The sequence below is a fragment of the Hetaerina americana genome, unplaced genomic scaffold, assembly GCF_022747635.1.
Source record: "Hetaerina americana unplaced genomic scaffold, ioHetAmer1.1.p SCAF_5, whole genome shotgun sequence".
NCBI lineage: Eukaryota > Metazoa > Arthropoda > Insecta > Odonata > Calopterygidae > Hetaerina > Hetaerina americana.
The window spans coordinates 62,662,974-62,679,675 of record NW_027287095.1 but is presented as its reverse complement, the minus strand read 5'-3'; the positions used below and the strand labels follow the sequence as shown (position 1 = coordinate 62,679,675).

Sequence of the window (16,702 nt, the reverse complement as noted above, 5' to 3'; positions counted from 1 at the left end):
ATATTGAGGAGATTAAGAAAGAGATGGGTTATTATGGGGTACAAACGCATCCATTCATCCCAAACCCTATGCACTGTTTCACTGGCCAATGCTTCGGGTACATATCTCTTCGATGTATGGGCAAGACTACCTGTCCACATTCATGCAAGGCCAAACATGACGGGACCAATTGTGATGCTGAGCACTTCTGCATTAATTGCAAAGGATGACATTATATTAGAATAATCCCATGACTGCAATAAAATGCATGAGGAAAAGAAGAAAATGGAAATCAAAACTAGACAAACTTCAAGACCACAAAGCGGGAAAAGAGTTTGGGGAAAGGAATGCCCCAACTTTCTCTTGCACATATGCAAAATATCAACGGAGCCGATAAACAAACCTAAAGTATCCATGCAAACCGAAACATAAACCAAAGACCATGAAGGATACATCAAAAGCTATTATTTTATCAAAGCCGGTAAACTAAAAACCCAAGCCCGCATCTTTGGCAAAAAATATCACCCAAGGACCTGAGGTTTCTCATTCCCCAAGTCCTTCATGCAGGAACTCCTGTACGGAGGAGTCCTTGGAGATGAAAGTCACTCTCACACGGCTCTATGGGAAGAAAATCAGAATCAAGAGATGACTCCAGCCGCCTCAACCATCTCCAACTGCAGAGCTACTCTGATGTTTTGCCGGTTTTACTTATATTTATTTAGCATTAGTCTGAAAACAGCATTTTTTGGTCTCTACAATTAGACTATTAACAATGGATACAATTACAAACACCTAAGCTCTAGGTCGAGGAAAACCCACCTTTTGGGTTGGCAGACGAGGACAATACCCCGCCACCTCTGGGCCATCATTTATTAATTTAGTAAAAATTTTAAATTGCTTTTCTGATGCAGTGGTACAGCAATGATTTTTATTAGCACAGGGAGGAGCTGGCCATTCTAATATAAGATCTTTACTCAACTTGCATTTGTCCGCAAGAGAATCATTTTTCATAGGTGGACAAGGGCTTTTTCAGGGGCTGGATTGTTTTTGAATGGACGACACCAGTGGGCAGTACACCAAAGGTGGGATGGGGTGGTGGTTGCTTTTCGTGAAGCTCTTTACACCTCCCATGTACAACTCACAAACCTTTCTGAACTGTGGCTGGTACCATATGTTAATTCCCCCGGAAAAATAACTCTTGGTATCCTTTCTTTACTGGAGGGTACACTGGATACCAGGTTCAACTTGGAGGCTCTTTTCTGATAGCTACCTGGGCACTTTCATGTACTGGGCGATTTTAGTACATTTGACTCCCTATGGAGAAGCTTTAGGGCCCAGAGCAACAGGATAGGATGGATTTTATCAGCTATTATCCAAGATTTTAACCCTTTTTATTTAATAATGGCAAAAGAACCTGCTCTTATGGAGAGTTCTCAGTTATAGATCTCACAATTGTTCCAGCAGTCCAACTACAAAAAGGGAAATGCCTGTCCATGGCGATCCCTTGCGGCAGTGATCATTACCCTCTTATTCTAGTCAAAGGAGAAAGGCCTGTTTTTAACCACCCAGAAAACTGGTTCAGTTGCCGAGAAAATTGGACAAATCACAATGGCAGCTCTGCCCCTTCAAGCGACATCAAGGTGCTGACATCATCCATCATCGCAGCAGCTACAGCAACCTTGGTCATCCAGAAAATTTATTAATGCATCCATCCCATGTTTCAATGAGCAATGGAGCTTCCTGGATTGACTTTGTCTCCAACATCTATCCCAGAACCCCCATGTCATAGGTGTCAAACACAGTGAAGAAAATTTCTGGGTCCAAACACTCGCGTGGAATCCCACCTCCACTTGTAGGTGGCAGGGTAGTGATTACACGTGTGGAAATTAGTGAGATTGTTGCCCAGATGTATGCGGACACCAGTGGAAGTGATAATTATGGTACCACATTTTTAAATGCAAAAGAGAGAAGCGAGAGGATCAGCCCAAACTTCAGGGAGGATCCACCAACAAAAGCCGAGCATAACATGCTCTTCTCCCATAAGGAATTAAGGTCAGCACTTTTAGATGTCCAAGACAACTCTTCAGGCTGGACCAAATCGACAATGCTTCCCTCAGGAATACTCCTGAGACTGCATTGGTGGAGGACCAACTGTGGATGGAGAATGACTTCCCCAATTCCTGGAAGGAGTCTGTAGTCATTCTAATTCCTGAGCTGGTCAAGGAAAAAAATGGCCCGAGCAGCTACTGTCCCATATCTTTCACCAGCTGCCTGTGCAAGGTGATGGGAAGAATTTTAAAACGCAGTCTCATTTTGTGCCTGGAGAGGGGACACCTTTCCAATGCTCAGTGTGGTTTCCGATTCCACAAATTCATGACCAACCATCTGGTGCAAACGCAAACCTTTATCTGGGAACCTTTCCTACTATGCCAGCACAGTGTTGTGACGTGATGTGGAGAGAAAATTTAAAATACTTTGCACAAGTGGAGTTTTAGGGGAAACATGGCCTTTTTCATTAAAACTCTTAATGAACTTCAAGGTTTCATTGAATTGTATATTGTTTACATTGAGCTCTATCAACTTGACTACATAATGGTGGCATATAGTTGATATTCTTGAACTCAAATTTTAACTTTTGGATTTTTATCCAAGGAACTACCATTTGCCAAATGTCAGATTTCTAGTCCTTTGAATAAGAATGATCCCAAGCATACCCCTGGTATGTTTTTGGAACCAATTAGGTAACTTGCTGCTGAGAGATAAAGTGTTACAACTCAAAAGCTCTATGCTGTTATCTACTTGATACGAGGCAGTACGCATAATGGTGGTACTGGCTGCCATTTGATTAAATTCTTAGTGACATTCCAAAGATATGCCTCAAGATGGTAGCTATGTGGCTGATATAGAAAATGTTGTTGCTAAGTCATGTCATGGTCACAAAGCAAAAGAGAAGGTTAAACCTTAGGGGTCATTTTCTTGATAGCTTAGCGACTTACACAGGTTGTAATTAGCATGGGAGAGGAGCCTTGACGATTCCACCTACATTCTCTCTCTCTTCATTGCATTCAACATGATTATCCCATTCCTTTTAACATTCTCCCCTCTATCACAGTCTTCAATATCCAATCACCAAACAAAGCATTCTGAATCCATCTTCCCTGTCCCCTTTTGATTTCTCCCAACAATCCTCTCTCCTCCCCCACCTTACCTAGTACTCCTTTGTTTGATTACCTATCCATCCATTTTACTTTTTCCATCCTTTTCCACACCATCTCAAAAGCTTTTAATCTGTACCTCTCATCTTGCCTTAATGATCATGCTTCTGAGCCAAACAAGATCACACTCCATACCAAAGTTTTAACTTGCCCTTTCTTAACCTCCTTACTCAATGTCTGTCATCAATTCCCTCCATGAGAAAACTTCCTTGCATAATTGTAAGTTTTCTTCCTCTACCCCTAATACTATGACCATCTTGGTAAAAAAACCTTCCAAGTGAACTGCTCCTTTCTCTCTTAGTTTTCACCCTCAGATTTTAATGGTTAAGGGGGAATCGAGATGGTGTTGTGGGTAACATACTGACTGCACACGGAGGGGGCCTGGAGATGGTAGATATTGTTCAGTGATGTCTTGATCCCTGCTTGAGTTGTTTTTTGGAGAGCCCTTGAGTACACCATCCGTCAGATGGGACGTTAAGCTGTACACCTCTTGGTGCCTTTTGTTAATAGTTGGCTAATACCGATGCCAGGTTTCTCTTCACCCTTCCCATCCACCCCTAATGACCTTAGCTGTCTAGCCTACGCTAAAACTACTACTGCTTAAATGTAGATATGGTTCTTCTCGAAAACGCCATAACCTGTTTTTTTTACTTCAAATCTTGATCACATACTTATCACAGATTTTGTAATTCACTCATCAATGAGTGTAAATCTCCATCTGACTGGCAAACTTAAGATTGATCATCCAAAAATTAAACAGATTTTATGGGTTCCCGCCTTTGCATATTTTTTCGTCTTCTGTGCCCTTGTTATCAATTCCATTTAACTTAGATTTTGTAAGATGACAACCGCAGAAACCTAGTGTCACCTGATGCAACACATGGTCCTGTGGGCTGTACTTTGCAGTTACCTAGTCTTGAATTTGTACATCATCTTTTCTTGGAATATATAATTTAAGCTGTTTCCCATGGTCCTCCTCAATAATAGTTTTTTAAATGTGACTACATCAAAGAAATAGATACCCCATTGGGGTCAGTCGTCTTTTGCAGCTACCTTACTGAGGAACTGCAAGGTCTAGGACTACCTTCCGTCTATTTCCTTCCCTTCAACCTACCTGGCATGAGTGACCCTACCAGGAGCGATTATTATGGGTCCCACAAGCACACTCCTTCCACTACATTGAGTTGGTTTTCCAAAACTTATATTAGTTCTAAATGTTGTGTAAAACGGTAAATAAAGGTCATCAACATTTTCCTTTCAATTGATTGTTGCAATCGAATCAAAATAGTTCTCAGTGGCACAATATAAAAATTCTAGGGAGCACGTGGGAGGTTTGGTAGCAATCGCAAATGCTTGAAGTTAACACAATAATGATCTCGCGGAGCGAATAAGGAACGCGGGTGGCTCGACCCTACATCGTAGTCGTTACCCGTTATACGACACACTGAGTTAATTTCTCTTTTACCACTACCCAGACAACCTGCACCAGCCCATCGATGTCAACAATATGTACGCTAAAATGTCCTAATGACAACTTTTGGCATGTCCGGATAGATGCTGCATTAGAAACAGTGTTAACACAACCCCATTTAAGCAACCAACTAGAAACTTGGTAGACTATTATGATCAAATGAAATTGTACCCACCTGAAAACGAAATGTATCTACCATGGGCAACCCTGTGAAAAATGATACCAATGAAGGAAGCTGAATTTTTCAGGAGTGGAGAGAAAACAAAATTTATAATGGAAGGACTAACTGCCCTATTTCTGCATCATCTGCCTAAATTAATGAACTTTATATTCGTTGCTTGTTAATATAGTCAAGAAATTTCCAACAATTACGTTGTCATCATAAAACAGGAGTGCTCAAAGGAAGTAATTGTTCGATTTTCGGAGAATTCACGCAGAAAATCATAGAAACTGGCATATCGAAATTTTGCTCATTGGGACACCGAAAGGACTTAAACAATATTTATCTTCCCCACCCCCCACTCCTTTGCCGAGAAGCCAGTGAAAGTCAGCTGATGCTTGGGTCACGTCCATGGTTGCCACGATTGCTCCCTAGCAACAAAACTTTCACGGAGACTTCTCGTTCTAAGGAAGAAAGATCGGTTGAAAGCCCATGTTAGCGAAAAAAACCGAATAACTCGTATCAGTAACTTCAGTGTTCTTTCATATCATACAAAAAGAAAAATGGTTTAAAGAAATTGGCATCATACATATAGGGCAAATGATTGTAATGCTTGATCAGGTCAATCAATACCTGCACGTTTTGTGCTAACGTTTTCCTCTCCAATCGGTCACCCATGTACGTTTTAAGTGATTGAAAGCAAAGATCAGGATTTGCATGGTAACGCAGCGGCGCAAGGCTGGTCATTTTATTGACGAAAGTGGGATCGGGATTCCGGTGATATTAACAAGTAAATACCAAATTATTCCTTAAACCATTGAATTAACCCGAGAAATCTGGTCGCTCCAACAAGTTTATGCTGTGTAATAGCCCTCTAGCTATCTTGGAGATCAATAGAGGGCAGAATCGAGAAGATACATTCGAGGACGAACTCAGGATACCTAAAGCTAACGCCCAAGTCGGATATATAGCAATCTGGAGCTTTATACTTGTAGCCCTGGGCAGCTATATAATCAAAGCAAAACCGCAGTATTGGGTCACTTGATGGCATGGCAAATCCAGCAGGTCGTTGCTCACCATTTGCCGAATAACGGAATACCTAGTGACCCGAATTTGAAGTCCATTAACCTACAGAGAATCGCTTAACAAAAAGCCTTAAACTTCCTTGGCATGAAACTACCTCTAACCTGGCCCCCTCTCTATGGCAGTGCGACCAAATAATTTGATGAAAATAGGACGTCTTATTATGCACTTTTAAGGTATATAATCATTTGTTCGCCAGTTGAAGTGTTTTAGAATAGGCTGCATCTCTTGCCTTACTATAAGCAAATTAAGATTTTCACGCCGCGGCTCTTGAACATGGTTTTAGCGATTAATACGTGCACACAAATTACTTCAATTGAAAATTCATAAGAAACCGGTTAAAACATCATCATTTGGCTGAACCAGATTCTCCTTTAGAATGTTACCAGGGATAATCCCATGAAAATGTTCAGGGCGAAAAATTCAGTCGGTTAAAAAAAATTTGTAGTGGTTACCTCTAGAATAAAGTGAAATAACTTCTGAAATTACTTACCCATTGTTAACTTTAACAGAAGTTTCTAATTTTCCAGCGCTAAGAATGCCGAACTGAAAAATAGGTAAAATTTAATTAATCTTGATCAACTAAAATGATACTAATATAAATGTAGAACTGGCACATGAGATGGTCATATTGTTTAGAAGGGACCAGTCGATGGCGGCAAGTCTGATGAAGCAGCTGTCTGACCCTGAAAAGGAGTGATACAGGATACACCAATGGGAAGTAACCAGGTTCTGAAAAATTGACGGACAATAATGTAACACCTACCAAAAAACTGACCAGAGCTACACTAGGAATTGGCAGACGCACCCACGTTTGATAAGCACTTCACCTCGTACATTTTTTTAAGTGCCACGAGGTTCTTGCAGAATTAGGTAAAAGGTAAATACAAGTGGGTATTTTCAGTGAATAAAGGATAGATAACTAAGGAGGAAGTGACAAGACAATTGTGACCAACATGTGCAGCCAATTTTGTTAAGCACCTAATTGTGAGAACTTATGAGGAGATCGGAGAAGGACCCAAGGGTTAGGGAGAGGCATGGTTGGCTACAAGATAAACATGATCCACTTCATGCAAGGGATTTTGATGAGGTTAGGCAATGAAGGATGAGGAGATCATCAGATTCGCATGATAGGATGATTTGAAATACAACCACATTTTGTTAAGCATTTAGTTCTTGCGAGAACATTTGGAGGGTCCTGAAAAGGACCCGAGGGATGGGGAAGGGAAAGGATTGATGAAAAGGTAAACATGATCCACTTTATGCAAGGAATTGTGATGAGGTTAGGCAATGAAGGATGAGGAGATCATCAGATTCGCATGATAGGATGATTTGAAATACAACCACATTTTGTTAAGCACTTAGTTCTTGCGAGAACATTTGGAGGGTCCTGAAAAGGACCCAAGGGATGGGGAAGGGTAAGGGATTGATGAAAAGGTAGACATTATCCACTTTATGCAAGGAATTATGATGAGGTTAGGTAATTATGGATGAGGTTATCAGGTTTGTTTGATAGGATGATTTGAAATACAATCAAATTTGGTTAAGCACTTAGTTCTTGCGAGAACATTTGGAGGGCCCTGAAAAGGACCCAAGGGATGGGGAGGGGTAAGGGATTGGTGAAACGGTAATGGGCTTCGGCAGAATTAGGTAAAGGATACAGGTAAACATGATCCAATTTATGTAAGGAGTTGAGATGAGGTTAGGCAATTACGCATTAGGAGTCGGCTGGTTCACAAGATAGAAAGGTTCAAAATACAACCACATTTAGATAAGCAATGTTCCCTGTGAGAACATTTGGAGGGCCCTGAAAAGACCCAAGGGATGGTGAGGGAAAAGGGATTGGTGACAAGGTAAAGGGCTTTTTGCAGAATCGGGTAAAAGATAAAGGTAAACATGATCCAATTTATATAGGGAGTTGAGGACAGGCAATTAAGGATTCGAAGGATGAGGAAATCGTCAGATCCACATGATAGTGGAGGGATCAAAATACAACCAAATTTGAATTAACATATGTTTCTCTACAAAAAAACACAACCCTTGAAAGGACAAGTAAATATGAATTCTAGATACCAAATATGCAAAAATGATGAAAATTGTATGAGATGGTTTTCAATTAGGTACAAGTAGGAATTCAGGTCGTTAAGGAAGCAATTTGGGTTACATAATGACAGTTGGCAATAGTCACTGAACACTGTAACTGTTGATTAGATATTCCTGAACAAACCATGTTAGAGCCTTAAAAAGGGCCCAGGGGTATAGGTATAAAGTAGAAAAATAGGAACTACTAGGATCTTGGACACAAAGGTGCAAGGAACAGAATGAGGAATGGGTATGGGGAGTAAAAACATAACCTTAACACAAGAAAATGTAAATTTGATAAGTATGACATCTGAATAATAATGGGAACATGACACAACGAAATTAAATGATGAACATGAGATGATTATGAATAATGACAATGAAAATTTTTTGTTTTACATGCCTAGGCATTAACTCTTTTCTTATTATTACCACCTTCAACTACTGTCCTGATGTAATTTGTACAATGGAAGACTTCTTCTTTCCCTGTCTACCAACAGATTAGTCCTTCCAATATCGTAAGTGTGCCAAGTACAAAATAGCACTGAATTTAAATCGATTGGAGGTAATGGGTTGGCATCCTCCAAACGATTACAAAAGACACCAAGAGGCCCCATTAAAACAATTTGTACTGTGCTGCTTCTGAATGCAGGTTTGGAATTAACCTCTTACAGAAAGTTAGCGTTTCACTTGATTCTGGAAACAGTTGTTCTGCAAACTGTCACTTCAAGCCATCATAGTGTTGGACATTAGGTAACACAGACACACCTGTGGAATGTTGTAGCAGAAGAGATGATTTACAGATGCTCTGTGAACGATCACAATACAGACCAAACATGGCAAGTCAGTCAGCCTCCACTACCAGTCCATTATCCCTCATTTTCTTCGGACATTAACAGTTCATCAGCCCTTTGCCCAACAAGTACAGGCATCTCCACCTTAAAATCATACAATTTCCAAAGCAGTGGACTTCCCAATATTTCACCTCTTTAAATATTTTGAAATAGATAGTAAATGCACATCTTGGATCTGCCTCTCTCATCTCTAATATTTTGAATGGATAATTTCTAACTCTAGATAGACACGTCACCATAAAAAGTAAAATAAAAATTTTGAGCAGCCAAAATAACATCGAGAGAGGCAGTTACCAAGTGTTTGTACCTTGTTTTGTCATGGAAGGAACTGTTGCAACCTGAGGTACACCATTAACTGCTATAATACTCAACAATGGAGGCAGAGCGACGACAATCTTGGCCTCAATCCTGACTTGACTCTCCATCAAGTTTACAGACAACCGAATAATATCATCACAGTCGATTTAAAAAATAGGTCTCTACATATATATATAATATATACACTTTAAACAGTAAAAAAGTATGACCTCTGACTAGATTTTGTAAAAAAACTTGCCAGTTTTCGGAGGTCAACCAGATTTATATGAAACACTAACTCACAAATGAGGCAAGATAATGTACGATCATACACACTTCATGGATACTAAAACCACCAGAAGAAACCCCACACAATGAATATTATTTTTGACTCAGTGCCTTTTAGTATCCAAGAAGAAACGGATTTGTTTTGGTAAAAATTTAACATTTACCACCGTTAAGATGGCATTTAAACTAATTCTAATTCCTATTAAAACCGCCCAATCTTTAATCCTAATATTCATATTGCCGAAACGAAACACCCAAATTTGAATCAATTTCGAATTTCAAAAGGAATAAACTTTAGACACTTAAAAACTAATAAATTTATCAAACTTGCCTTAGTGCTAGATGTAATCTTTGTAAACTTACTGCTGCAAAGAAGCTATACAAAGATTACGAGAGATTTTAGTTGTCGTGAGCAAAACAATGATTTGAAAAACTTTTCTGGTAAGTACAATCAAGCTTTCCAAAAGGTGCCAATTACGTTACTTTTCATCGCGCAATGATATCAGATCATCAATTGCAGCTGTACTTTTTTGAACTGCCAAATGTTCCTGAACATTGTCCCACTCACACATTGTGCAGCAAATGAAACATTTTTCGCATAAAAGGAAACTACAAAAAGTTCAGTTCGTCCCCCGTTAAACACCATTCTAAAATACATTTTTACACTTAATACTTGTGTGATATCTTAAAAGAAACATCTTTACACACAGGTCAGGCATGGACTTTCAATAAGAATTTCAGTCGATTAGACATGTCTACACATTTTTCTGACCTCCCAGGAGGCATGTGAGCACAAGTTGTCCAATGAGAGGGTGGCTTAGGCAGGGCTGCTGGCGACGGTGGATCACTGAACTTTGCACCAGCATAGAATCCTCCAAGCGTAGGTGAAACTCTAGGGCTCCCCTCCTTGGACGGACTCTCTCTCTGCTGAAACTTAGGGGAGCCTTGCCTTGGAGATGTTGACAAGCCAAGGAAAGTTCCATCCAATGACGGCTGCATATTCTTCCTCTCAGTGACACATTGGAGGTCAGCATTGCGTTGTTTGCCCTTAGGGGGTGAAACAAAACTCGGGAAATAAGTTTTGCTTTTCCTGATTCGAGCCTGTCCTTTGGGGGTTCTGTTTTGATGTCCATGACATTGGGAGATGATTAGAACTGGTCCGCCAACCATTTTGGTTTAGGTCATCTGGGCTTCGACTTCAAAATAAGCCCCGTTGCAGCAGCTAGATTCACCACAAGTTATTTAAGCGCAAGATGCGCCTTAAAACATGCGAGAGAAGATACCAACGTACGCAACAGCTGCTATTCTTGTGATGACCAGATGATGATGATGATTCCAGTTGTTTTCTCCAACATTCACCTATTAATTTCTTCACGAGCCGTAAACGTAGCACCACAAATATTCCCGAACTCCACAATCGGGATTTCTCAGCATTCGCAACTGTTTACAGCACCTAAGAAAATATGGCTGCTGATAATAAACAAAATGGCGTCAGCGTCCCAATTACCAAAACATAAGGACTTCAACGGATGGAGCTTAAAGTCCAGCTAGATGCTCTCCATCATATCAATATGCAGAATAGGCACAACGAAACTTTAAAATATTGATAAACAACACGATGCATCAATATTTACAATATATCCAATCAATCCAGACAATACAGGTGCCTCCAAACCTCTCCCTTCTGCTACATCACAATCACAACAACTACGCACAAAGAAAGCTTGCGAGAAATCAGATAACATCGGTGCAAACGACCAATGAGGACGCAAGTTGTACGTCACGTGACTTCCCAGACCAATAGCTTGCCGGGTAACTTCGGATAGTTCCGCCTATGCCCGTCTCCGTCATTTATAACTTTCCACTTAAATTTATGATTTATAGATTTTATTGAAAATTAATTTTTAGAATAAAATATTTAAGCTTATTTATCAAAAATTATATTTTTAAGTGATCTGTGTTATCACAGAATTTTCATGGTTTATTAAATGCTGTGCGATGGTTGACAAGATGGTGCACGTTCGTCCGCTACTGTATCTCCTACTTTGGGGGGATCGCTGAGAAAATTTTATTGGTAGCATTAAGTAAGTAATGGGCGTTGTGATAGTAGGGAAGGAGAATCAAATAGACGAAATCTTACGTGCACGAACTATTCGACGTCAGTACTGCTGGGTGTGGAAAGTGAATAAGGTGTCGCAAGCATCTAATGTCAGAGCGAATACGTATCGTATATCGTTGCTTGGTAGCTAGTTAGTGTTGCTTTCTATGGCATTGAAAGATGCCTGCAAATGTTGATGTTTCTTGACTACTGCACCCGATTGGAAGATAAGTGGCAGCAAGACTGAAACACATATCGCATTTGCTTGGTTCATAAGGTTGGTATATCATTAATTGTGTAAATTAGCGCACAATAATTAAAATTCCAAACCTTGCCTGCAAAAGCCAATACGTGCATACCCAATATGCTTGCTAAGCTTTCATTTGTAATCCTTAGGGGAAAAGCAAGCTATTTGTAGTTCGTGATCGAAATATGTTCGTAACAATAGTGAACATATATTGTGCAATATCTGATGAGGAAGCGTTTTCATGCTTTTAACATTTCGATCAATCTGTCAGCAACAATGCCTTTCATTTAGTGAAACCTTTCCCATTCTAATTTGGGTTGATTTTAGAGAAAATCATATCTAGTTATTCCGTATCTAAACGCTTCTTCAGTCAGTGCAAGGACGTGTTGTTCTTTGCATTGGTTGCTTGTAATTTTTGGAAAAATAGGGTTGGGTGGGCCAATTCGATTAATAGTGCACTCAGGATACAAAATACACCCTTAAAATTACTCCACGATGAACGTTATCAATTGTTGGGCAATTACGCAGATCAATGTCCTTTGTTAGAATATGGAGTAGATATATCTTATTACAAGCCTCTCATTTTGATGGTCTGCTTTGAAGACGTATTTGTTCTGATCACAGAAAATTAACAACAAGGATCTACCAGGATGACTTCATCTTATACCTGGCACTTTATAAGCAATCCTATAAGCTGTAGGCCCATTTTCCATTTGCAATGGATAATGCCCATAATACGTACAGAGGAGTTGGTGAATAATGAAAATATTAACACCTACAGGTAAGTATGATTCTACAAATTTGTTCAGATATATTGTTGATGGTTTTGGGCTATTTATAGGAATTTTCGTCATGGCATATTGGATACTTGAAAAAGTACAGTATTCATGCAACTTTCATTTTAAACAACACTGATGCGGCCGTTGTTGAATTAGGTGCCTTTGATGGTAATATTTAAAAAATCTAATTAGGCTCGTAAGGAGATTTCTTTTCTTCTGTTAGACGCCGTACTTATGTTTTTGATGCTTTGAAAGACCATGGAAACTTGTCTCATCAATGCATTTTCTAATTACCCACAAGAAACAGATGCAGTATTGATTGCAAACTCCCAAGTGGAGAGTGGCCCATGACAGCATTTTATTATCATTTAATTTATTATACGTGCAAGTGATAGATTTATTTTATAAGTTTTATTTATTTTTCCAGCATGTAATTATTTCCTAATTTTTGTGCTTGTTGTTTTCTTAATTTCTTGGATGATCGTAGTTTATTGGCATGACTAATTACCATAAAATGTGGGATATTTGAAGTATTAATGTAAACTTTGACTCAAAACTCTTTATAAGAATATAACTAGATATTGCATGTTTTATTGGGTTTCAGGTTAGATGAAGAATTGTATATCGTTTTTGTGATAATATTTTGGAAATTTTTGTGCGGCAGTGCAAAGTTGTAGTTGCAAAATAATTTATTTTTGGAATTAAAACGGATGTACAAAAAAATTTAGCCAATATAATTAGTCAACATCCGTTATTTGGCATTTGGATGAGAGTGGAAGTTATCTGTATGAGAAATCCAACTGGGTATAATTATATTTTACTAAAAATGTATCTTCTTAAAAAAAGGAAAATAGAATATCTCACATTCTGCTCACTTCTTTGAGATTTTCATAGTCATCATTGTGATGCATTTCATGTTTTCCCATTAAAATTTAGCGTTAATATATTGTTGTAGCATTCATTCATTAATGGTGCGTTGTTGTTTGGGTGTAAACCTGTTTAAAGTGATACCAAATTAATATGCTAGTCATTCTGAGATCTAAATGAGGATGCATTTGGATCTCATTCTCATGCAAATGCATCTGCATTTGGCCCTATCGTGTAAACTAAGTTCCCTTATGGTTCCCCATCAGGAGTGGATACTCTTTCTAGTTACATTTTTTTCCTATTTCGCTTTTGATCCCATGTTTTGATTGAGAGGGAGTGTAACATTTTTCCAATCTTCAAAAGTTACTTTTGCCTCATTAATTTTTCCGATGCACAGGTATCCTTGAATAAACCATATGAAGTGCTGCAATTCATACTTCAATAAACAAGTTTGGCGAATGCATTAATAAACTGTGGCTCCCCTTGTGCTAGCAATAATGTAATCTTTCAGTGACAGACTCTCTTGTATATAATACATCCTTATAGCAACATTTGATAGAAAATGATTTCAAAAGAGAGTATCTGACTCAGGAAATGATTAAGTTGAATAATAAGATATTTTTAGGAAAACATTGAAAATATCTCTTCATTAGAAATAACCCAGGCTGCCCAAATCTGAATGTGTCAAAGTCTAAACCTTGTTTAGCGGTATTGTTTATATGCAGCTAATTGTAACAGTAAATGTAATTGGAACTAGCATAGATTTGGTAAGCCAACTCATAACTTTTTTGATCATCTTGTCAGCAAATGCATCTCCTGCTGTCACTGCTATGGCTAACAAACATTCGGCTACGCTTATTTATGATTTCCACACTGGTGACTAATGTTAATAAAAATTTAATGACTTTTATAGCTAGAATATGATAATCCAACAGCCATAGCAAATATTGATTCTTCATTCTAAAATATTATATGGACTTCTTGCATTGGTTGGTGTGAGCATATGGTGGATTTTTTCACTCAATAATGCATTGACCTAGAGTGAAAATGGCTGTGAGTTTTTTGAAAAAAAATCATGGTTCAGCTCTCCCCACTTGAAAACTTCTGCTGTAATGCATTTCTTTGTTGAGTATTCCACCAAAATTATTGGCTTTGCTACCAAGGGATCTCTGCTATTCCAATAAATCATTGAAACATTGTCAATAAGTCAGTCATTTGCAGTAATAACACTAATTCCAGCTTTAAAAAGCACATTGTTCTGAGGTAAAGACTTTTGTAGTTGCAGCTGACAAGATTTCATATTAGTCAGCTAGCTTCATTACCTGTTTGTTGCAGAGTTTGTCTCTTTCTTATCAACACTAGCTGTCAAACGTTTCTCACCATATGAGTCTTTCACTTAATTTTTCCTGCTGTCTGTAGCTCAAGTTGAAGCCTTAAAGGCATGTATTTTCAAAGCTCAAAAATCATCTCTTTAATGACTCATAGAGGCCAGCTGCTTCCATTCATCCATTACCTTGACATAATGCCATCAAATACTAGTTAAAGCCTGAAGGCATTACATTGTAACTGACTGATCTTCTGTGTGTGTAATATTAGGAGCATAACTTCCAAGACTAGTGCCGTAGAGGAAAAAATTAACTACTTGATGACTTATTAAAAACTTAATGTAATAATTATTTCATGCTAGAATTCCCAAAATTTGTACGAATAATAAAATGGACAATTTTAAGGCTTGTTGGCGTAGAGGGATAGTATAACTTCAATGTAACTTGAAACTTTGGAATAAGAGACTTAATTAAGTTTTTTTGGTTGCTATTACTCCAGCAGTGATCACACAAAACAGCTCCAATGGGTAACTTAATAAGGGTTTTTTTTATTTAAAATAATGTGATGCCAGATCTGATCTCAATTATAACACCAGTGAAGTTGTTGCTCATCACTGCTGCATGACATATTTAGATCAACTAGGGCATGACCAAAAAAAAATGCCCACACCTCATAAACCATTAAATTCAAGTTTCATAATATCTCTTTTAGCGTCAGAACTGCATGTGAAGTCCCTGGAAGGAGATTGTTCCTTAAAAAACACTTCAAATAAGAAAAATAAATTTTAATGGTGAAGTGATTCTGGTAGCATGCAAGGGATCAATTATTTTCAAAGGATGTTTATTTTTTGTCCTAATGGGATATAATAATGTTGGGTTGTAATTACTGAGTGACCAGACATCCATTGCATTTGCTTTTATGAAAACGCATTAAGTGTCAGACCTTTCCTCTCATGGAAGAAACTGACCTTTTTGGGTCCTGAAATACTTTGGGATGGGGAACCCTCAAAAGTAACCACAAAATTTTCAGGCAGTGATTCATTCATCTTAGAATTCATGAATTCTCAATTGGTAGTAATGTAAGAACTTATTAATTTTTTAATCCAATAAAAAAAATGATTTCTTTCGCACATGCTATCCAAAGTAATTGAGATTAAAGGAAATCACATTCTTCACAAAACCAAGGCATGTTACATTTCATTGAATTTTTTTGAGATCAATGACTGCCGATCCAATAACTTGTAATCCCTATCAATAACAGGACTCTAGTTATGGCATGGGGTTGAATGATGGTGCTGGATAATCATTTGCTTTCATTTATTGTTCAATGTATTCCCACTAGGCAAAGGTGACATGGTCACTCAGAAGTAACTGACCTATCCATTCAGCAAACATAACCGAGAGAGCAAGAAAAATGCAGCCTTAGTTGGCCCGCTATAGATGTAATTTTGGGGTTGGTGTTGTTGGGTGTAACTATGAAAATGCTTCATATTAAAACCACTTCCTCAGAACTTTTAATTGTGATTGGCCCCATTTTCGTTGTGTTGTACATCAACAGGATTGCAATTACAGAAATACAAGTTAACATAGTTTCAAAAGGGAATGGTATGAAATACAGGTTAGGGGAGAGTGGCAGGTGAAGAGGTGTTGTGAGGAGAGAGTCCTGTCTTATGCGATCTTGTTAATGTTGAGGGGGAGAGAGATCTTGATGACCAAGTTGAAGGGCACTGGCAGTAGGTGTGAATGATAAGGTCTTAGGGTTCAATGAATGGAGATAAACATTAAGGAGGGTTGATTGGCAGTGGGTACAATATGTGTGTCATTCAATCAGTCCTTAAGGAAAAAACATTATTTTGCGCAGGTTTTTTAAAAAATTTCAACATAACTCAGCTCTTAACTGAGTACACTAATCCCAGTCTTTCTCAAATATTTTCAAGCCATCCAAGAAGTAGGATTT

General features: G+C 38.4%; 2 protein-coding genes across 3 annotated transcripts in view; one reads left to right on the top strand and one right to left on the bottom strand.

Moving 5' to 3' along the window:
* Window positions 1-10,140: 10,140 nt before the first annotated feature.
* Window positions 10,141-10,599, bottom strand: aqz (aaquetzalli). The gene has a single exon (XM_071592510.1). The coding sequence runs from the start codon at window positions 10,597-10,599 to the stop codon at window positions 10,141-10,143; it is 459 nt and encodes a 152-aa protein (XP_071448611.1).
* Window positions 10,600-11,435: 836 nt separating this feature from the next.
* mura (ring finger protein murashka) overlaps window positions 11,436-16,702 on the top strand; it is a 44,024-nt gene continuing 38,757 nt past the window's right edge. Inside the window, exons 1-2 of one of the 2 annotated variants that reach the window (XM_071592939.1) lie at window positions 11,436-11,804; window positions 12,399-12,555. In XM_071592939.1, the coding sequence (XP_071449040.1) occupies window positions 12,425-12,555 (131 nt within the window). In that variant the 5' untranslated portion in view covers window positions 11,436-11,804; window positions 12,399-12,424. The remainder of the gene's footprint in view (window positions 11,805-12,398; window positions 12,556-16,702) is intronic. The other variant, XM_071592940.1, reaches the window with a different exon arrangement.

Bases quoted from the DNA above. Each gene is read 5' to 3' on its own strand.
- aqz (XM_071592510.1), bottom strand. From the start codon at position 10,599: ATGGTTGGCGGACCAGTTCTAATCATCTCCCAATGTCATGGACATCAA.